Raw genomic sequence first — 22614 nt, 5'->3', positions numbered from 1 at the left:
GCCCCTCCCCACCCAGCCCCTCCCCACCCAGCCCCTCCCCCCAGCCCCTCCCCACCCAGCCCCTCCCCACCCGCCCACGTCGGGCTGCCTCTCGATCGTGCTCCAGGTGTTGGAGGTGCCGGGACAGGAGGAGACGTGGGGGGGGGGGGGGCTCCCCACCACGCTGCCTGCTGCCGGCCTCGTGGTGACGATTCGGCGCTCTCACCGTCGCTCCCCGGGTTCGATTCCCGGTCAGGGAACGAGTCTTGGTTTCTTCATCAAAAGCGGTGAAACTTTTCCGTCACTAAACATGTAAAAATGTACTCAAAGCTTTCGTGACCGCAGGTAAAAATTCAATGAAGATGTTCCTTGACCGGGAATCGAACCCGGGGAGCGGCGGTGGTGAGAGCGCCGAATCGTCAGCACGAGGCCGGCGGCAGGCAGCGTGGTGAACGCTCCACTCACTGCCCCTCCACGTGGTGAGGCGTCCATTGTGCGCGCGTGTTTCAAGTTTCAAGTTCATTTATTTGGTATAGCCCTGTGAGCCATTCGGCTCTTGAATCGGGTGCAACCGCAACAAACAAAAACATGAACAAAAAACATCTTAAAGTAAATATGACTAAGTGCAAACAGAAAATCCAAGAAAAGACAGCAAAATATTGCAGAAAAAACACCGTACACCAACGCTCACTCACCACAAGGGGGAGGCCCTTATCCAGCAGTGGAGTGACCACGTCAGCTGCTTGCGTGTTGGTGGTACCCCTACGGGGGGCGATGAGATCGCACCGTTCGTCATAGTCGCAGGATGACACCAGCGTCAGTGCGCGCGAGTTTTGTTCGGAACAATCGCGAACTGCTCCCAACAAACGACGCCCCGGGCGATTGTTAACCCGCCCGCGCTCCTCCTCTGCTGCCACCGAGTTTCCACGCGCTGCGCTGATCCTGACCCACGGGGTTGGTGGTGAACCGCGCGGCTTCAACTCCGTGGGGGCTCACGGGGGGGGGGCTTCGTCAGCCGCGGGGGGGGGTGGACCCCCCCCCCCCCCCCGCGCCATCCAGGACGTGAGCTTTGATTTCGTAACACGAAACGAGGGTTGGCCTCGCTGGGGAGAATTCGAACGGCAACAGCACGGGGACTCGCGGTCGACTCCCGGCTGATGGATTTTGTTTTCGAGTTTAAACAACGACAATGGGGCCGGCCATAAATGACGTCACGCGATTTTGGACGATTTTGACCCCCACCTCGTCACACGGCGTCACAAAAAGTCAGACCCCCCCCCCATCTAATATGACGTCACAAAGCTGCCGCCCCCCCCCCCCCCAAATAAAACATGCTTCCGATCGCTTTAAACCAGTGGCGGCTCCTGCAAAATCTCTCAGGGGGGGCAAATGTCTGGATGATTGATAAGGATAAGGTCCACCCATGCAATGGATAAATTAACAGCTTAAGCATGTAAAGGCAACTTCACTTCTTTAATATTAATGACAAATAAAGTGACTCTTACAATACATCTTGTTTGTTTATATACTCACTATTATTACAATCCACTCAGTTTCTTTTATTAAAGATTCCACTAGGTAGCGACAAATATTATTGTTGACTGAAACGTGCTTACGTATGATGACGTAAGCATATTCTTAGGTTTTTTTCGGTAAAGTCACGTAGGTAAAACATCAAAATTAATAAAAATAAAATAAAGATCACGACGTTTCGGAGGCAACACAAGTCTCCGTCATCAGATGGGACCGTCACAGCCAGATTTGCTGCATCAAGTGAGGCAATGATTCAAGATGTAATCCCTTAAAAGCAAGTTGAGGGGGGGGGAGGAGAGGGGGGGGGGAGCTCATCAGAATGTGGTAGCCAATGAATGGAATGAGCTCCCCCCCTCTCCTCCCCCCTCAACTCGCTTTTAAGGGATTACATCTTCAATCATTGCCTCACTTGATGCAGCTAATCTGGCTGTGACGGTCCCATCTGATGACGGAGACTTGTGTTGCCTCCGAAACGTCGTGATCTTTATTTTATTTTAATTAATTTTTATGTTTTACCTACGTGACTTTACCGAAAAAACCTAAGAATATGAATCCTTGCAGTCACGAAAGCTTCAAATCTAGAATTAAATGACGTAAGCACGTTAGTGCGAGCCCTCCCGGAAGCCATAGAGAATGCATTGCAGCGCCCCCGTTCGAGAAAAAAACATCTTTGAATGTAAGTCTATGGGGCCACTCGGGGCGATTCTCAGCCAGAGTGAAATCGCCCCAAAAGAGGCGGTACTCCACAGAACGTGACATGACGCTGATTGGACTATATCCAGAGGCTGACAGTGACGGCTAGCGTGACTCTGTGGTTGAATGACATTGGTGGTGCGTCGCCCAATCGCCCTAATGAAGAAACCGCCCCTGCTTGAAACTATTGTCATTGTAGTGCGTATTCAATGTGGCGCTGCACTATGATGTAGGAGAAAACATTTATTACTAAGTATATTTAATTAAGTAGAACGTGTTGTTTATATTCCAGATTTGTCTATATTTATTTAAAGTTGCGCATTTTGATGTGACGTCACATTTTTCACCCCCCCCCCCCTCGTCACACATCGTCACAAATGTCGGACCCCCCCCCACCCCCCAGGTGCGTGACGTCATTTATGGGCGGCCCCAAATCTCCCTCACCCCGAACCAAAATAGCGGCGGCGTGACCTTTCGTTTCCGTACCACGTGATGAGAGGCGGCCAATCAGCATCGCGCGCCGCCGCCGACTACAGCAGCGGCGCAAGCGGCAGGATCCGCAGTTTCCTCTCGCCCCCCTCGTCTCCCCGCATCTCCCCTCGTCTCCCCTCGTCTCCCCGCATCTCCCCTCGTCTCCCCTCGTCTCCCCGCATCTCCCCTCGTCTCCCCGCATCTCCCCTCGTCTCCCCACATCTCCTCTGGTCTCCCCCGAGCCCCGCACTTTCCCCGGCTCCCCGCGCCGCTTCGGCCCCCCCCTCCCCACCGGCCGCTCGCCTGAGCCAGGCCCAGGCTGCGCGTTCACAACAGCCGCGGGGCCTTGAGCCGAAGCCGGGAAGTTTGGCCCGCGTCGAGACTTTGCTCCGTCCACGTTCACCAAGAGAGCCCCGTCACGACGACGAGGAGGAGGAGAGTTGAGACGCGCGTCCGTTCGCTCTGTGGAGAAGGCAGGCGGCGAAAGCGGAATGGAGGGCTCGGGGGGAGAGGCGCTGGTGGCTGCGGTGGCGACGACTGCTGCGCCCAAGGTGCGAACTTGTGACCGTCTCTACCCTGTGTCTCTCCTGTGTCTCTCCTGTGTGTACCAGTCTACCCTGTGTCTACCCTGTGTGTACCAGTCTACCCTGTGTCTACCAGTCTCCCCTGTGTCTCCCCTGTCTCTACCCTGTGTGTACCAGTCTCCCCTGTGTCTCTCCTGTGTCTCCCCTGTGTGTACCAGTCTACCCTGTGTCTCCCGTGTGTGTACCAGTCTCCCCTGTCTCTCTCCTGTGTCTCCCTTGTGTGTACCTCTCTCCCCTGTGTGTATCAGTCTACCCTGTCTCCCCTGTGTCTCCCCTGTGTGCATCAGTCTACCCCGTCTCTCCCCTGTCTCCCCTGTCTACCCTGTGTCTATCAGTCTACCCTGTGTCCTCTCTGTCTCCAGCGTCTCCTCTGTGCGTATCACTCTCTCCTGTGCGTATCAGTCTCCCTGTGTCTCCCAGTCACCACTGTGTCTCCCGGTCTCCCAGTCTCCAGTCTAACCGAATTTCCTCGAGTCTCGTTGAATTGTCTCCGCATGGGGCACCTGTTTAACTCTCTCCATATTAATATCGTGTCCGTCTTCGCATGTCCCCCACCACCGCTCGTGCCTCACTGTGTCTGTCTCTCGGCTTGCCCCTCTGCGTTTCCGTTTGTTTCCCTGTGGGACCCGTCACCCGGCGTCGCAGTGAATTAACTATGGATCCTAGTCTGCCTTTAGTCGAGTGTGTTTTGTTTTACGAGCCTTCGTCAGCTGCTTCTCGAGTTTCAATCATAAAGAGCCGCGCAGCGCCATCGGCTGGGTCCGCTGTCACGGCCTTTCGTCTTGCTCGTCATTGCGTCATTGCTTTCATCCGTGTGAAGTAAAAATGCCGGCTCAGCTCGTGGCCTCGTCGTGTTGCCACACAAGCTCGGGGTCGGTCCGTGCAGTGACCGCCTGAGTCACCGCAGGAGGCACGTAACGCGCCACCACCCTGCGTCCCTGCCCTTCGACACGCAGAGCCCTTGGGGCAAGGTGGGCGTGGGGGCGGCGGCCCCGTGCTCCCTGGCGGACGTGATGAGCGAGGAGCTGGCGCAGGAGCTCAGCCGCGCCGACACGGGGACCCAGGACGAAGCGCTCAGCCTGGAGTACGAATCTACACCAACATCACAACTACCTATAAGAATCGCTCACACACCCTACCACCCACCTACCACCTCGTCAACACCAACGAGGAGTCTACACGCCCGCACCATCAACGGAAACAATACCGACACATATTTTGCGTCATACCACTCACTAGCAACACGACCACCAATACCACCAATACCACAACTCCCTTAACAAACAACACTGCCAACAGTCTACTACTACCACCACGAACACTGCGAGGACCAACACGAGCAACACCCTTTACATACTGCCGTCGTCAACAATACATCATCACTCACTAAGATCCCACCACCTATTCTTAGGTTTTTTCGGTAAAGTCACGTAGGTAAAAACATTAAAAAGTAAAATAAAATAAAAATCACGACGTTTCGGAGGCAACACATGCTTCCGTCTTCAGGTGGTACCGTCACAGCCACGACAGCTGTATCAAGTAAATGAGAGATTGCAGGAGCTACCACTCCGTTTATATAATGGTTGGAGAAGGTGGTGGGGCAAGGGCCGCATACTTTTTATTAATATGGTAAGGTGAGGCTTAAGACTAAGAATAGACTGCATAACAAAGGCTGAGCCTTTGTTATGGAGAGGTGCGGTTTGTGACTCAACCTGTGACAGGGAGACCACCACTAAACATGGTAAAACTGTGATGGTTGTCTTTCAAATAAGATTGGCAAATAAGTGTAGTTAAATCTTTTTTGCATGGTTAATCACATCTTTCCAATGATTACTCAGTTTGTAACCGTCATCACGGTTGAAATTATGTCTGTGTTTGTATATTTGTATGGCTTCGTGTACAAACCTTTGATGGTAGCCAGGAGGTTTCCGAGACCAAGGTTCTCTGCAAACCTCCTGGCTACCATCAAAGGTTTGTACACGAAGCCATACAAATATACAAACACAGACATAATTTCAACCGTGATGACGGTTACAAACTGAGTAATCATTGGAAAGATGTGATTAACCATGCAAAAAAGATTTAACTACACTTATTTGCCAACCTTATTTGACAGACAACCATCACAGTTTTACCATGTTTAGTGGTGGTCTCCCTGTCACAGGTTGAGTCACAAACCGCACCTCTCCATAACAAAGGCTCAGTCTTAAGCCTCACCTTACCATATTAATAAAAAGTATGCGGCCCTTGCCCCACCACCTTCTCCAACCATTATATATACGGAGTGGTAGCTCCTGCAATCTCTCATTTACTTGATACAGCTGTCGTGGCTGTGACGGTACCACCTGAAGACGGAAGCTTGTGTTGCCTCCGAAACGTCGTGATTTTTATTTTATTTTACTTTTTAATGTTTTTACCTACGTGACTTTACCGAAAAAACCTAAGAATATGAATCATTGCAGTCACGAAAGCTTAAAATCTATCCCACCACCTACCACAACCACTGGTAATCACCCCTATCACACACGATCCACCACCGTGTATTTTTTAAAGAAACTTTTCCTACACCATCCACACTCCAACATTAATTACCAAACACCACTCACTGGCACCCTTACTCAAAATAACCCGACCACTCCCCATCTCAGTTGCATACATCAAACCCGAGTTTTGGCAAATACCATTGTTGTGAAAGAGTTGATTTCAGCAACTGGAAACTGTGTCGTAGTTTATTTTTAGACGTTGCACATTCCTCAATTGCAAGTGTGTTTATTTTACTCACGCAGTGTGTTCTGCGAGTAACTGAGCCCAGCCATTCTATATCTGTAACAATTTTCCCCTTTCTTGAGATGATTCTCGTACTCCCTTCATATGGCAGGGATTTCATCAACAAATTTGTACGTTCATATTGAGGTTGGTGGGTGAATATCTGAAATGCTCCTGGCAAATGACGGAAGCGAGTAGTGGGGTGACTGTATGGTCCATGGAGTTGAGATATGGTGACCGCAGTTGCCCCGTCGCCTCTTGTCCATCGGTGTAGCAGATTACCACATCTGCCATGTGGTGTGATGCTGTTCAGCACAGACCATTGTTTCACGATTCAGGATCATTCTGTGTGAGTGACGGCATGGTTACTTGAAGCAATCGTATGCAATACGTGTGAACCAAAAACACGATTTGATGAGTGTTGAGCATAAGAATCAACTGGAAACGATTATTCGGTGCGTCACCTGGCCTGCTCAACACGGCACAGCTTCTGATCCAGGCCTGGGTCCCATGGTTGATTGGTCCTCATCATGTGTGTCCACCGCAGGTTTCTCGCAGTGGAGGGGGCGGTGCCGGGCCCCGTTGGCGACACTGAGAGTGACGTGCTGCTGGCGAAGCTGCTGCAGATGGAGTTTGACCGTGAACACGACGCCCTGCTGCGCCGCGAGCAGGACAAGCTCAACCGCGACAGCAAAGGTGTGGCGAGCACCACACCAGACCGAGCTTCTACGGCCATCACGGACGGTTGCGCCACTGAAAGAGATCTGAATGGATACTTCCTCTCGTGCTGCGACACCAATAGCTCAAGCAGGATACAATGCACTGTAGTTGAGCTGCGGACCGCCGTGCTGACCTGACTCGCACGCGCTGCGTGTGGACTCTTGTGTGAGCAGTGTCCATCTCGTTTGAGAACTATCGCATGAGCCACCCGTATGAGGACAGCGACAGCTCAGAGGAGGAGGTGGACTGGCAGGACACGCAGCACGACCCCTACCGAGCAGGTGGGTGGAGGTGTATGGGAGTTGGGGGCATATTGCATACTGCTGGATGGTGTGGTTGGACTTGATTGTATGTGGATGAGTGGTTGCATTTGCTAGATTCTGATCTCAGCATGTCTGTGCATGAGATTTCATGTCTGTGCACTTTTTCTGTTTTTGAGGGTGTATGGATGTCTGTGTGTCTCTGTGGGTGGGTTTGTCTCTGTATGTGTCACTGTGTACATGGGTGAGTGTCTAAATACTTTTTTTGCACGTCTGTGCGAGGGGGCATGTCTGTCTATCGTGTCTTTGTGTTTACGTGTTTCTCTCGATCCCTTGCAGCCAAGCCACAGCCGTTCCCACGATGCGGGTTCACCGGCCGTGGAAAATCCATGACCACCAAGCACGATGAGGCACTGTGCGGGCGCAAGAACACGGCTCGCATGGAGCACGTGAGTGCAGCGCACCAGCGCACCAGCGCATGCCCGTACAGCGCAGCCAAGGAAACCACGCCGTTCACACCTGGCTGCTTGAGCGTTTTTTGTGCAGTAATCTGTAGCGGTGGTGTTTGTGGCTGTTTTTATGGAATGCAGTTTCCTCCAGAGTTCTGTTCGGGGGATGGCATCCATATGGACCTGAAGCTGTCAAACCAAGTGTTCAACGTGCTCAAGCAGCACTCACAGGCCGAGCAGCGGCGCAGCGCCCGCCTGCACGAGAAGAAGGAGCACTCCACCTCGGTACAGGGGGCAGGGGAGCCTCACCACTGACACTCCTCTCAGGCACCTGTGAATGAGACCACATCGCCCCGATTCTCCAATTCCCAGCTGACGCAGAGACCCTCATTAATCTGGACTCAACTACTGTAACTCTTCTCTATGGTCTTGGCTCCCATTCAGATGCTGTATAAATCCACATTGTACTGTCCTGGGTGTTGGGGGATGCGATTGAGACCTTAAGTGTGAGTGGTGAGCACTCGTCCCCCTCACAGACTCTCACTCAGGATAAGCATAATGATTTGCAGGTAAAGGGCATTTGCTATGACTCACCAACTTATGTGGCAGCTGTTACTGTGCAGCACAAGGTGTGCATGGCACCAGCCTGCTTAATGCTTATCGCTGGCCGAACACTGAATCCTCCCCGCTGACCTCATGCCACACACCAGGACCAAGCGATGGATGCTCGCACGCGGCTGCTGCTGTACAAGATGGTGAACGCCGGCGTGCTGGAAAGCATCAGCGGCTGCATCAGCACCGGCAAGGAGTCGGTGGTGTTCCACGCTACGGGCGGCCGGTGAGTGGGCGGCAACATCTTCGCATTAACCTCATCATTGCAGCTTGTGAACTTCGTAGCAACCTCATGTCGATCTTCCAGTTGCTGAAACCTGTATTAACCTCATTAAGGCAGCTTCATCGTATCAACCATTTCACGTTAAGCTCATCGTGCTGCCCTTGGTTGAGGATTAGCGAGGGATGAGGTGGTGTTGCTCGGAGCTTGACCGTTTTACCCACTTCCTTGACTTCACCACCGTGTCCGCCCCTCTCCACCGCCGGGTCATTCCCACAGGATGGAGAACAAGGAGGTTCCGTCGGAGTGCGCCGTCAAGGTGTTCAAGACGACGCTGAACGAGTTCAAGAACCGCGACAAGTACATAAAGGACGACTACCGCTTCAAGGACCGCTTCAGCAAGCTCAACCCCCGCAAGGTCATCCGCATGTGGGCCGAGAAGGAGATGCACAATCTGGCCAGGTGAGGGCTGAGTGGGTCGCCAAGGCCTGTAGGGTTGGTGAGGTCTGGAATCTGATGCATATAGTGGAGGAAGAGGAGGGTTGTCACGTAAACAGACTGGATGGAGGGCAGAGAGCTCTGGATACTGCAGGCAGTGACTGTGGCCTGGCCCGGCCATGTCTGCTAGAACACGTAATCCACCAATTTTTGCTTAACAGCTTTGAAGGAGCGTGTCCCTGTCTAAAACATATTTTTATACTTCATATAATTGACTCGATGAGCTCTCAGGGTTAAATTACAGTAGTCTTAAGAGACAATGAATTGCAATGATGTTTTCTGTGCTTGTGGCGGTGCACGCATGCACATAGGATGAGGGCGGTGGGAATCCGCTGCCCCGAGGTGGTGCTGCTGAAGAAGCACGTGCTGGTGATGTCGTTCCTGGGCGAGGGTCAGGTGCCGTCCCCCAAGCTGAAGGAGGCGAGGCTGTCCTCAGCCCAGCTGTCCCTTGCCTACGAGCAGGTGGTGCAGGTGCGAGTGCTGAACGACTTGTTGGGGCCACCCTGTGATGCTGGAGGGGATGGTGGTGGTGTATTTTGCGGTGGTGTTCATGTGGTTAGCACACTGTACTGCAAACCTGGAGACAAGCTCCATTCCCAACCACAGCTAACATCAGTGGTGATTGTCTGAACCTGTCCAGGGCCACCCAGAGGTTGATTTAGATTAAAATGAATGCCCACTGCTACATGTAAACATCTTCACTGAGGAGGCAAAAACGGCCCCTTTCCAATTCTGGCCTTAATAGGTGCCTGTAACCACACTGCGCTGGTGGTACCTTGTTGGGACAGTGCTCTGTGATTCTACTGGGTGTAGATTTGAGTGGGCCGAATTGGTTGCATCGGCATTTTGCTGCCAGTGTCCCACCGTGTCACCCGGCCGTGCTCGTGTTTGCAGATGATGCTGACCCTGTTCCACGGGTGTAACCTTGTGCACGCCGACCTGAGCGAGTACAACCTCCTGTGGCACCGCGGAGAGGTGAGGGCCCCCTCCTCCTCACCCACTCCCCTCCTCCTCACCCACTCCCCTCCTCCTCACCCCTCCTCCTCACCCACTCCCCTAACGCTTCCTCCCCATCACTGACAGCGATGGGGAGCCATTGCTGCTGCGGAGGTGGTGTGAAGATGTGGGGTCATGTGGGCGATAGTCATACTTGTTCGAGTGAACGTGGTGTTTGGCATGCATGTGATGGTTGTGCTGGTTGTGCGGGTGACTGGTTTGTGCTTTGCCGTGCAGGTCTGGCTGATTGATGTGAGCCAGTCGGTGGAGCCCACGCACCCGCATGGCCTCGAGTTCCTCTACAGAGACTGCCGCAACGTGTCCCAGGTGAGCGCGCTCAGAGGCGTGTGGGTTTCACTTAAGTTTATCTGAATCGATCTTGGGCCTCCCCTAGGTCGACTCGGCCTCAAATGAGTACCTGGTGCAGTGTGTAAGCATCTCTACTGGGGAGACAAAGGCGGTCGGGCGTGGTGCTGGGCACTTACCACCTCATGGACCATTCCGGCCTTCGTAGTGGCTCGCGAACAGCACTTGCCCCGGCTATACGAGGGGGTCTTTGTCCTACACTTGTGTGTGGACATGCGGGGACAGATGGGTACACGTGGGAGCATGTAAATACACGTGCGAGTGTATGCGTGTACACGTGAGAGTACACGTAGGCGTGTGTTGGGTACACGTCGGGTCTCTTCCAAAGTCGGTAACAAGTACTCTGTGCAGGCGCTCGCTTGTACGGGGCACGCCTCCAAAGGGGCGTCGCATGGTCCTGGTGTAAACGCGTGGATTTGCAGTAACTCGTGTGGAATGGTGTGGCGATGTTAAAATTGCCAACATTCCGCGTGGTGGTGCGCACCTTTTGCACGCCTCGTTCCCCTGCGAGTGACGGTTCCCCGCGTGCTGTTGTGCAGTTTTTCCGCAAGGCGGGCGTCCCGGAGGCTCTTGACGAGCAAGACCTCTTCAACCTCGTGTCGGGTTTGTCGATCGCCGCCAAGGGTGAGGCAGAGTTCCTGGCCGAGGTGAGTTCTGCCAGCGAGCGCTCGGTCCCCACCCACCCAGTGACTGCATTGTTGGGGGTGGTGTACCCCCTCGTGTCGCCCCATGGGCAAGGAGTGGTTCACATGGCAGTGCTGGAGTGAGGAAGCTTTCTCTCAGAGGCCCGAACAGGACTTAGTTTGATGGGCCACACATTAATACACCGTGGGTTGAGTGCACAAAAATGTTCCCCTCTAATACCCGTCTAGTGTGGCTCTATCTTTTGCAGGTCATTTTGTCATGTTGCCGTGGTCCTTATTAAATAACATTGAAGGGCATAGGATCCCCCATCCCCACGGTAACGAGTGGTTGTAGTTGGTGTGGAGAACACGCGGCTGCCAGCAGCAGCCGCTGTCCTTCAGAACTCTTCACAGCACCGATGACCACGACAGCCACCGTCCCCAAAACAGCGGTGTGACGCTCATTTTGTGGTTGTGCTCAGGTGGAGCAGGAGGAGAAGATGCACGAAGGCCACGCGCACGGCTTGCGGAGGAAGGGTGTGGCTGTAAACCCTGGGGCGGTGGCGTCCGCCGCTCAGTGAGCGGTGACGCTGCCACACGGAGGAGTCCACGCCACAAGGAACAAGCTCGCACTCTCACCTAACAATCGCCACTGTTGACGAACAAAAGTGTTGTTTTAACGTGCCTGCGATTGGTGGAATCGGATGCTGGAGTGTCTTGTGCTTTGCTGTGCGGGGATGTGTAATGAGGAGCAAGATGATGATTGGTAAACAAAGTCAACCCCCACCGCTGCCTTGTCGTCCTGTGTGCGTTGTGACCGGCCAGCCTCTTACGCACGCGCAGCTTGCAACGGGGGTGTGTGGGAACAGTTCAGATAGTGGAAGGAAAAAAGTATTAGCAACACAAGTGCCTTTGCCAAAACAAATATTTGGCAAATTTTTTTCCCCCTACAATTATTAGCTTTGGTCAGAGCAGATGCCCATATACTGAATACTAACATAATATGACTGAATGCAGTAGCAGAGTGAAACGGAGGAATGAGGAGAATGTTTGGCAACTTAAGCCGACTGCAGTACCCGAATGCGTGGGCGTATGTGTTTACGTATGTATTGACTGTCAACGTGTATTTATGTATTCCTTTACATGTGAATGTATGCTTATCTGTTTGTGGGAATACATTAGCGTGCCTTTTGAGTTCAGTGAAGCTACACTAACAAGCAGAGTAGACCCACACGATGACTGATAAAAACGTGATGCACTTAACATATTAGTCAGGTGATAGCACAATTTGTGATATTGCTTAATCATGCAATTACTACGATGTAGCAACCCTTGCTCTACCCCACATGTACCACCCCGATTGGGTGACCGTTTGTACATTGTCAAGATGAACACCTCGCATATACAGGCAGCACGTTAACTTTACACTCCCATGACGTAGCCAATTACAGAAAGTAAACTGTTTCAAGGGATCCTGTGTGACTCCATCCAAACACCTTCGTCTGTCCCGGGACAATGTCATCAACTCTTCAGACTGACACATGGATACCGTAATTTTTCATGAGAAGACAGCTGAGCGCACGTGTGTGTGTGTCGTGTAAAGCTGGCCCTGCTGTTTGTTGAGCCCCATGTGACAAGAACACTGGTGTCGTGTTCATACGTGTCGGAACAACGTGCTCACACGAATGAGACCCCCCAGTACAAGTGGCAAACAACAAATACCCCATACATGTGCAGTTGCGCATACTGCATAGCACATGTACCGGAGTGCACCAAGCCTGGCACAAATGCTACGGTGATGTGGAAAATGGCAGCTGTTGTCTGTATATGTGAGGTCTCTAACACCATTTACCCCAAGAGCCTATGTAATCTATGTGGGCATCTTTTGTGTTTGCTAATATAATACCTGGCCAGAGCTAACAGTGGTGATAAACGGTGCTGGTATTCTGCCCAGTCCAGTACTGACCAACGTCAAGTATCAAAAACACCCCGTATAGTTCTGCAGCACATTGGTGTAACCGTGCACCCCGAAAGATGAAGGGTCATGGATCTCACTTTTGGATTTCGTGGGTGCCAAACATTAATGTCGGAAACATACAAATAATGCAATAATAGTGGTAATAGTTTATCCAGAAAGGCCTAGTGCAAACGAGACAATCTTTCCAGCAATGTCTCTTGACATTTGATAGCATTTGGGGCCACTGCCTTCACTCGTTTATGCTTTGCTGACAACCAATGCCCATGGCAGGAAGTGGCACTGACTTGAGACCAACCCTGGAGCTGCAAGTTATCTGGAATCCAGGCATGACCCCCGACCGTGCGCCCTCAGCAGTCGCTCGCTCAGGAGTCTTTTTAAGTTTTATTTTTTTGTCACCTCTGCAAACAGCAGCAGCACAAACTTTTGACTCTCCCAGGTCCTGGAAGATCGATGTTGTCAGGGGGTCATATGGGGTCAATTTTGATTTTATGTCAAACTTTTTTGGCAGGGAGCTTGCTCGGCCCAAAATTGCGAGAGCCTCAATATTGGGGCCCCTGCGCTCGGTGACGAATAGAACGTCTCCCTGCTGTGCGCCCTGAGCTGTGAACACCAGAAACCAAGTGCGGCCAAAAACCGAACGTCGATGAGTAACAGAGCATGACTAGCCAATCACACACTTGTCCTCTACCCTTAACCCCACCAGATATCCAACCATACACGAGTAATGGCCTTAGCCAACTCGCCATCCAGCCACTATAAATAGCCTTCTCTGTCCTTAACTCTGACCAACCTTACAATGACCCCAACCCGATTTCAACCCTCTGCACTTCACTGGCCCCATTTTCACATTTTGCTCGCATCTCAGTATTGGTGTTCACAGGATCCAGGACCCAAAACCTGATCCCCCACCACGAACCCTTGTACCAGCTTATTGGATACTGGGGTCCCCACCCCCAGCAGATGGGGGTATTGCAAGGTATGGGGTCAAGAGAGACCACAGTTTGCCCCACGTCTGTTTATGCGCTCTGTGCAGGAGCCAATACAATCAGGACCATGGGGGGCAGGGTCACGTGGGGGTTATAGGTATTCAGTCTGCGCGATTAGCACAGGGCTGAGTACTATGTGCTACGAAAGCAGCTATGGGTCTTAGGTCTGTGGCATTAACGTCGGGTGATGCGTGTCAAGGCAGTGCCGGCAGACTGCTCTCCACGGATGGTGGTGCATGTGGCACTGGGCAGTGGTGAAACGCTTATTGGACCCAAACACTAACATTTTGTTCCTTCAGGGGCATTTTACAAAATACATCTTCGCTTTTCCATCAATACAAGTTGTCATGGTCTCAAAGGCATATTTAGGACAAAGTAAAAAAAAAAAATACATAAAATAAACAATTTGCAATTTAAAATACAGAAACGCGTATCGCTGTTTGCCGTGGAAGTTGGCTGCTGGGGGTCGGGTCGCGTGCAGGCGTGAAATCATGTTGGCGCAGTGTGGTAGGAAATGGGACTCGCTTGACCAAAAGCCGACGGAGAGAATTACAGCGACATAAACTTAGCGGAGTCTCTCGGCAAGTAGAGACCCAGGAGAGGTATGGAATGATTCAGTGTTAAGAGTCTGCATAGCAAGTGGTACCTGCATAATTGGGAAGATGCAGATGGGAGCCACCATAACCCAATGGTGACCTATGCCTCATGGTTGATGGCACGGGATCATGGACACAGTAAAATCGTATTTTTGCATTAGACTGGTCGTGAGGGTGAAGCAGTGGTTCAATTATTCGCACAACGCTAAAAACCTGGTGAATCGCCCTTCACCGGCCTGCACTGACCAGTGTGGTGAAGTATGGTCAAACAGCCCCCATAACCCATACGGTGTGGGCAGGCCGCACCTCCGATTAGACGGTTGGCTACGTACGGTGCAAAATAAGTTCAAATTCAACATACAAACGTTCATCCAGCAGTGGATTGCTAAAGGGCTGTAAATTATTGTTGGTGATGAGGAATAATCCTTCACTTCCCATGATCATCATGCCTCCAGCACAAGTCTCCTCAGCCAGCAGCCGGCTAACCACACAGGTCAACGGTCACTGCTGTCGGGAAAGCAATCAAAGGCAGCAGCAAGCAGGAGTCTCTCAGTCCCTAGCTGCTGCTAACACCTTGCCCTGGTCCCAGCTTGGGCAAAGCAGCACCTTAGATGGTCATGCGAAGGCATCGCGAATTCGTGCTGTGGGGTCGTGAAGAGCAGCTGCCATCATCTCTGTTTAGGAGCTGCAGGTCAACAGGCAGCAACAGCCCTGCTTCCCATCCCTCGATGGTCTTCCCCAATTTCATTCAGAGCATTTTGGGCCCAGGGGAGGCGCGCCCGCACACACACAAAGCTGGGCGTGCGTTACACGCGACAGCAGGCCAACTGGTAAAAACTTAACATAAACGCTGCATTTCAGTTCAAATTTTGCACACGCGGAACGACGCAGATCATTGCTCGAGGCTGTAAGGCGACAACTCAATGACCTTTCTGCAAACAGATATTAGAAAAGATATATTATAAAACAGCAGAATATAATAAAACAAACTTCCCTGTTCCAGTTAATATTTCTCTGTAACTGCTCTACATAACTGATTGGCGTTTGCAGTGGGCTTAACGATGCAGCGCAAGTCAACGTGACTTGCCGGGGGAGGTCATTACTGCATAGCTCAAGGACACCTGGCCCATTACGGGCAACGGCGCCCGTCCCACGCTCACTGCACCAGCGACGCAGGCCGCACCGTCCACAGCACCTCACTCACCGGGTGAGCCAGCCGTGGAAACAACCATCACTGCTTTGTAAAAAAAACTTTGCCCCAACGTTCCCGGCTTCCATTCCCGCCGCGTCGTGTCGCCTCAATAGGCGCTTGCAGTCACGTTTGGCAGCACCCACTCTGGAAACGGGTGGCGGTGGTGGGGACAGCGGCAGTGTTCAGGACGGGGGAGACCCGGCTCGCTCACGCAAGGCGGTTTGGAGCGAGGTATGCCCCCCCGTGCTTGGCACCGCGTGTGCAATCGCCACTTCTCATTTCTGCACAGTCTCGTTTTCCGTGAAAAATTTTCCTCGCGCAATCTTCTCACTTTCGCTCACATGTTCTCATGGGCAAAACGAATTCTCGTATATTTATATATAAATCATGTTAATTATTGGCTTGTTACTTGTGGAAGCGCTGGTGAAGGCGGGCCCTATGAGGGCCCTGTGCTGGGTAATCCACACGAGGCGCAGCAGCAGCAGCAGCAGCAGCCGCCTCTTTCTCCTTGGCTGCCGTCACCACCATCAGGAATCCCGGTTAGCTACAGAACGACACACACAGACACGGGGAGCGGAAGGGCGGTCACACGACAGGCAGCACACACGCCACTGGCTGTAGCGGCTTACCCAGGTAGAGCAAGCAGTAATTAAGAGCAAGAATGTGAACCGCACAGCACACCGCGCACAAACAACAAAAGGCAACAAGAATAACCACAGGTCAACAACGCCCCTACCGCTCTTTCCAGTGACAGTGCAAGCGAATGAGCCCGACACGCACACTGCACGCGTGATAGTGACCCGCAGCCAGATGTGTTCTCTTGGAAGTTTGGTTTTTTTGGAATTGGGGCCACGGTTTTGTCCAGTTGAGAGGGCGTCTGTTGCTCCTGCGTGCGGTCCCATGCGGGCGATGCAAATGATGGTGTTTTGCGAACGGCTCACACACAACATCACAGCACGGCACACAAGCGAGCGCACGCGTGCGCGGCACACTTGCCGGGCAGTCACCGCCGACGTCAAAAACTGTACTCAACATCGGAGTCGATCAGAGACCAGGTCCACTGGCGGGGGGCCATGTCGGGCCACCTGCAGGGGGCGGCCACAGGGACACTGTCGCATCAGGGTCATCACCCAACCAACATCCACCAACATGTGTGTGCCGTAGTAGTGTTTGTGTCTGTGCACGGAGAACCAGCCCAAACTTTCACAACACAGAAAGACACATTTAGGTGTACACACACATGGGAAAACACACACACACACACACAGGCCAGAGTGCCCGATCTCCCACTGTATCATACCACACACACAAATATTCCCCGTAGAGCCTCAACAGACTTTTGGGGCAAGTGTTGTTAGCGAGCACCTACGAAGTCCGGCACGGCACACAAGGGAGTGGGGTAGCCAGCACGCCTGATCGCCTTTGTCTCCGTAATACTGATGTATACACACCGCACTCGGTACTCATTTGAGGTCGAGTCGACCTAGGGGAGACCCAGGACTGGTTCAGATACTCTTCACCGTGAGCGGGAATGGAACTCGTTTCACCGGGTTAGTAGCGCAGCACGCGACCCGCTACACTCCCGCTCCCCACACACGTACACAGACACACATGCCATGGGGCTCCGTGGTGTCCCCCCCTCCCCACTGTCGTCACCGTACCTGGGCTTGGGCTGCGGCAGCTGGCGGCTGCTGCGCCGGAAGCTCTGGTTGACCTGAACACGGATGGACGAGCGCGGGGAGGAGCGCACAAGCGTCGAGCCGCCACCGCCACCCTCCATTGCCGGAGGCTTCTTGGGAATCTTCTTGACGAGGCGATTCACCCACTTCTTCTGGTCCTCGGGCGAGCCGGCCAGCAGCAAGATGTCCTTGGCCGACGCCACGTCGAAGTTCACTGCGGACAGACACAGCGTGCACGACCGCCGTGGTGAGGATCGCCGGGAGGGGGGGGGGTGAGTGGTGGGAAACTTACACAAGCTAGCAAAGCTTGCTAACAAAACGTCAAGCCTTATCTAATCACTTCTGGAGCTATGCCTGCACATGTGTTGGCTGTGCAAGGCAATCTCCAACTATAGTTCAGTCTCATTGAAAGACCATTGCCCAAAACATGTCTAATACAATTCATCTGTTTTAAGGTGGTGAGTTTTTTTTTTATTGTGGTCGAAGTGGAATATAAATAAGAGTCAAATGCTCTCCACATATGCTCTGTTCTTTTAACGACCGAACATTACCAGGGCAGCACCTGCAAGAACTGCTATCCTCTGGACAATTAGAGGTTTGCATGCCGACTTTGAATGCCTTAGAAATAATAAGTGATAAGTATCTTAATAAAGTCAATGTATCTAACTTGCATCCATGTGTTCCTCTCTCCATCTCTTGGTGAAATTCCAAGTATTCTTGGACAGAACAAGACGCTAGAAGGGATGATGGCCAGTGGACGGGTTGCAACCAAAAGAGTGATGAGATCAGCTGGAGTGCAGGTACGAGAGAGGTTGTTGCATCAGGAGACTTTGAGGGATGGCAATGGCTTAGGTAGGCCTTCAACTTGCAGTGGACTAACCATGGCTGATAATACGAATCTTTAAATGGACTCAGGCACTTTAACACGTTTCTTGTTGTTTCACCGACGATGATGATGACCGCTCTAACCTGACACTGGCTTTGCTACCCAGGCACGCAATGTCCCACGTGAAATTGCCGCAACCCTCTCGCCGCACACAAACACCCACCCACCTTTACAGGGCGCTATGACCTCCTCCTTGCGGTCCAGGTGGTCCCTGTGGCACTTGACGTGGCAGCGCCGGCACTCAAGTGCAGGTGGCGGCTTGAACATGTTCCACAGCGGCTTGGTGCAGGCCTCACAGCTGGCGGGGAAGTGGTAGATGGTGGGGATGAACTCGTGGCCCTTGTGCGGCACGCACACGTCACGGTCCTTCTCGCTGAGCGGTGCCAGCGGCTCCAGAGGGAACTCCAGCTCCTTGCGGCTTTCGCCCTCGTTGGCGTAGAGGATCTGAAGGTGGGCACACGCGATGGGTATTCACGTATGCACACACGTACGCACGCGAGTGAATGGGCACAATCGCATCCTACAACTTCCCGATAACCAGAACTTAAAACTGATGCGGTGCTCCGAGTGCAGAAATATATTCTGTTTGACCGACCTAGACAGACCCGGCAGAAAATAATCCCTGGTTACGAGGGGTGCCAGGTAATTATCGGCCACACAGTGGAAGCAGCCTCAACTCACTCTGTGATGTCACGGTGAGGGCCGAGTCAAAGTTCATGAAGATTTGGGCTTCTATTATATCAAAGACATCGGGGATGTATATTTGTAGGATAGTTAAGCCCGCTCTGCTACGTTGTCCACCGTACCTGGAATATCCTGGGAATGTCCTTGGCCTCGGCGCGGTAGACATCGCCCTGCGTCACCGGCCGCACATGGAACAGCTTGCTGCATGCGCAAACACAGAGAGGTGACCGTTAGGGAGCAAGTTACATTCGTCAAGTGGAAACTCCAAATCTCTAGGTGCACGTTCGTGTGCAGCAGGGCCCCACGGGTCACTCACTCGATGTCCAACACCATGTAGGGAGTGGAGAGCTCCTTGTCCTGCTCGTCGTTGTAGAACAGGATCTTCTTGCTGCTCACCACCACGTACTGAGCGCAAAGGGACACGCGGCGTTACACTCCGAACACAGACCCGACAAAGGCAAGCGAGACCACAACAACCACAATGCAGGGTGGCCGGCAGCCGGCCTCAGTTGTGTGGTGTGGGTAGGGGGAGTCAAGCAACGCTCACCTGCTTCTTCCAGCCGTAGCGCTTGATGTTATTCTTGTTTGGGACAGAGAGCCAGCCCTCCAGACGCGTCTCTGCAAGAGAGCAATGGCATTGAGTCAGAGATAAACACAAAACGATGGGAGGGGTCAAAACCCACCCTCTCCTGAACAGGGCTTTATTCTTCAGGTAATATTTTCCAGGTCGCTGGTACACCAGAGTAGTTTGCACGAGACTAGTAGCCACAGCCATAATGAGAGGTATACTGAACGTCATGTGCTGGTCGATGACCCAGACAGACCACCCGACTAAATGAAGCCATGGTCCTGAGACACGTGGCGTTAACAGTCGCACAGCAGTGGCAGCAGCCTTAAGTATCTCGAGCAGATTAACAGCCGAGGCTGATTCAACAAGAAAGACGGACTGGAGTTTTATGTGACCAAGAAGCCATGCTTGCTTGGTTTACGTGGTACAGAAAACAGGGTTTTCCAAGGGTCACAGTTATTCCGAATTTTGTGGGTTCCAGGTTTGGAGTTCAGTGTTTAGAGCTCAGTGACCAGCTGCATAAAAATACCTCAAACATCTAACATTTTGCTGCCCTGCACTCTCCTGCCAACGTAGCTGCCCTCAGCCTGCGCTGCTTTAAATTAAGAGGGGCAGAGGGCACAGCGAGCGGGACTCACCGGGTCCCCCCTGCAGCGAGTCGTCATCGGCGCCGTCCCCATGGCCGCTGCCGATGCTTGTGGTGTCAATGCCGACCTGCAGTGCCTGTAGTCGCTGCCGCAGCTGCTCGATATCACTATCCTTGCTGTCCAGCGCCATCTGCAGCTCGATGCGCATCTGGCTCTCCTCGGCGATTTGCTGCGGTGGGGACGACGGCGGTATGTAAAGAGTGGGGGAGGTGGCGGCAGTTGTGGAGGAAGCAACACGGAGTTAGAAGCGATGACAGAACGCAACCTCGTGTAGCCGCACTGATGGGTGTCAAATACACAATATGATCTGTCGAGCCATTTTTACATCTCAATCGATGAGTGGCATCATCTGGAGTTGAAGATGCCCGCAGTAGTACATGGCGAGGAGCAATTCTCAAAAACAGTGGCTGTGAAAACCTACGCACTTTACGGCTCTAAACCTACATCTCACGTCTGGGTTCTGGACACGTTGCCTCACGAAGGCGCTCGGAGTGGCCCATGGAGCTATGGCCCTCTGTAAGATGTGGCTCGCTGAGACATGAATAGAAACAGATTAGTGATGTGAGAGATAAACAAGAGAACCTGAAGACAAAAGTTATAGATTAGTAAAATAAAAGAGATAAGCAAAAAGTAGAGATAAGAGCACTGGGGACAAGAGATACAGACGAGTGGTCACATGTAGGATGTCGTAAGATGTTACATGGCGTCGTTGCATGACCCACCAATACCAGCTAATTTCATGATGAAGCCAGCCAAGTCTGCAAGCGGCAGAGAACAATTCCTTGTGGATGAATCAATCCCTGGGTGTAAGCGTTGCCGGCACTAAACTCAGGTGGTTGTACTCACGGCCTGCATGTCGTTGACCTCGCGCTGGTACTTGGTGACCAGCTGGTTGAACTTCTCGCGCTCCTGGTTCAGCTCCAGCTGGAGCTTGCGGTTCTCCTTCTCCTTGCGCTTCAGGTCGGTGCTGCTGCCGCGCTTCCGATCCAACCTTATGTCCTTGCGGTTCATGATCTCGGCGAGTTTGTTCACAGCCTGCGTGGCGGCACCAAACGTGTTGAAGCATCTGCCCGCACAACGGGTGTGCCATGACGTACGACCTGCAGCGTGGTTTTGACCGGTCCTCAAACACCAGGGTTACACACTCATACTCAATACACAGATACACGCTCCAACACAAATATACACTCAACACACAAAAACACACGCCGCACATCGCTATAGGTACTGAATGCGTATGTCATCGCTGTGGATACGACAAGAGCCGCGCACAGCGCCACACCCGGCGTAACGCGATGCAACACGAGACGACACACGTGGCAACGGCGGCGGTGGCAGTGACATCGAACCTGAGTCTTGAGTGTTCGCTCCGACTGCAGCTGCTTCTCGTACTGAGCCTTGAGCAGAACGATATCCCTCTCCTCCTCCTCCACGTGAAGCATTTCTGCACATAGCAACACCGCCTATGAGCGAGGCATCCGGCTTCTGCCTTTTCCAGACCCCAGCTGCCACTGAGGCCCTCATCCACACCTTCACATCCCAAACCTCTGCTGTCAATCCCCTGGCCTTGTTCAAGTTAATGCCCAAGTTTATTTATTCACCTGCCTATTACTAGCTCTATAAAATAAATACTCCCACTGTTTCTGTCCAACATCTAAGATGTGGTCACATTTAGAGGTTATATAAAGCGACACTGTATTGTATTTTCATACGATACCGATCTAATTTGTATTTATATACTCGATAAAAATCACACATATTACAAGTGAATACATCCGGAGTGAATATCCCATTTCCAGCCACGGTGCCAAAGGCCAAAGGGCGAACCGGTCGAGCGGCCACGGCAGGCACGAGCGCGGCCACGTACCGTCGTGCATTTTCTTGAGCCGGTTATTGAGTTCCTCTTTGTCACTGGCGAGCGCAGTCACGTCGGCCGTGAGCGTCTTGTACGCCTCCTCGAGCTGCGCTCGCACACACAGACCACGAGAAGAAGCGGCTCAGACCTGGTGCGCAAACTCCAAAGTGCAAGGGTGCGCCCGCGCAAGTGGACCAACGACGTTATATTGACGACGGGTACATTTCAACACTTCCTAAACTGCTTCGGGGAAGTTTCAGAAGCTAATAAAGATTTACGAGGTGAACGTCATGTTCCTTTATTATAACGGGTCAATAGTTTCTATAGCAACTGTCGGCTGCTATGTGCCGTCCAGGCCATGAGCGCGCTGCTACCATAATGGAAGCCAATGAGAGCGGGGCTGCTCCGCGTGTGGGAGTTAAGTGCCGCACAGGAGCCTAAGCCGGCAAGTCGGTGTGTCTGAAAGGAGCGAGCGCTCTCTCTTAATGCAGGGGTGCGGAACTTATGGCGCACGACTGAATTTTCACGTGACCACACATGAGGTCTACACTTGGAAATTTCCCCGAAAAACAAGACTTATCCATCGATGAGCAAGCATCTTAGCCAGACTAATCGTGTATAATCAGGGAACATTTTACACTTGTTTATAGTTTGCATAAACTCAAGCGACTAAGGTGTGTGTGTGTGTGTGCTCACGTGTGAATCGCCCAACAAGAATTTGAAAGTCCTATTTGGCTCTCGTTTTGCATGCGTGCTTGTGTCTGTGTGTGCAG

At 52.4% G+C, this 22614-nt stretch overlaps 2 protein-coding genes across 4 annotated transcripts in view; one reads left to right on the top strand and one right to left on the bottom strand.

Moving 5' to 3' along the window:
* Window positions 1-2791: 2791 nt before the first annotated feature.
* Window positions 2792-11556, top strand: RIOK3 (RIO kinase 3). The gene is made up of 13 exons (XM_061562305.1): window positions 2792-3227; window positions 4217-4344; window positions 6574-6722; window positions 6920-7027; window positions 7346-7455; window positions 7597-7740; window positions 8166-8293; window positions 8567-8749; window positions 9097-9256; window positions 9680-9760; window positions 10019-10108; window positions 10687-10794; window positions 11253-11556. The coding sequence occupies exons 1-13, from the start codon at window positions 3168-3170 to the stop codon at window positions 11349-11351; spliced, it is 1548 nt and encodes a 515-aa protein (XP_061418289.1). The 5' UTR covers window positions 2792-3167; the 3' UTR covers window positions 11352-11556.
* Window positions 11557-12874: 1318 nt separating this feature from the next.
* The window catches only part of LOC133349111 (rho-associated protein kinase 2-like), a 41701-nt gene continuing 31961 nt past the window's right edge, over window positions 12875-22614 (bottom strand). For 2 of the 3 annotated variants that reach the window (XM_061562302.1, XM_061562303.1), the window contains 10 exons: window positions 21854-21947; window positions 21336-21430; window positions 20833-21021; window positions 19978-20155; window positions 19319-19389; window positions 19088-19176; window positions 18894-18972; window positions 18255-18531; window positions 17126-17415; window positions 16102-16887 (listed from right to left, as the gene is read on the bottom strand). In XM_061562302.1, coding sequence (XP_061418286.1) covers window positions 16747-16887; window positions 17126-17415; window positions 18255-18531; window positions 18894-18972; window positions 19088-19176; window positions 19319-19389; window positions 19978-20155; window positions 20833-21021; window positions 21336-21430; window positions 21854-21947 — 1503 coding nt within the window. In that variant the 3' untranslated portion in view covers window positions 16102-16746. Of the gene's footprint in view, window positions 16067-16101; window positions 16888-17125; window positions 17416-18254; window positions 18532-18893; window positions 18973-19087; window positions 19177-19318; window positions 19390-19977; window positions 20156-20832; window positions 21022-21335; window positions 21431-21853; window positions 21948-22614 lie in introns of those variants that run through there. The other variant, XM_061562304.1, reaches the window with a different exon arrangement.

The sequence above is a fragment of the Lethenteron reissneri genome, chromosome 29, assembly GCF_015708825.2.
Source record: "Lethenteron reissneri isolate LAM-NWPU_2019-01 chromosome 29, ASM1570882v1, whole genome shotgun sequence".
Taxonomy (NCBI): domain Eukaryota; kingdom Metazoa; phylum Chordata; class Hyperoartia; order Petromyzontiformes; family Petromyzontidae; genus Lethenteron; species Lethenteron reissneri.
This window is presented reverse-complemented; position numbering and strand designations above follow the sequence as displayed.

What these genes read in the sequence shown, in the direction of transcription:
- RIOK3 (XM_061562305.1), top strand. Translation starts at nt 3,168, where the DNA reads ATGGAGGGCTCGGGGGGAGAGGCGCTGGTGGCTGCGGTGGCGACGACT. An exon ending in GACGAAGCGCTCAGCCTGGA is followed by an intron (nt 4,345 to 6,573) that starts GTACGAATCTAC and finishes TGTCCACCGCAG; the next exon opens with GTTTCTCGCAGTGGAGGGGG. An exon ending in CCTACGAGCAGGTGGTGCAG is followed by an intron (nt 9,257 to 9,679) that starts GTGCGAGTGCTG and finishes TCGTGTTTGCAG; the next exon opens with ATGATGCTGACCCTGTTCCA.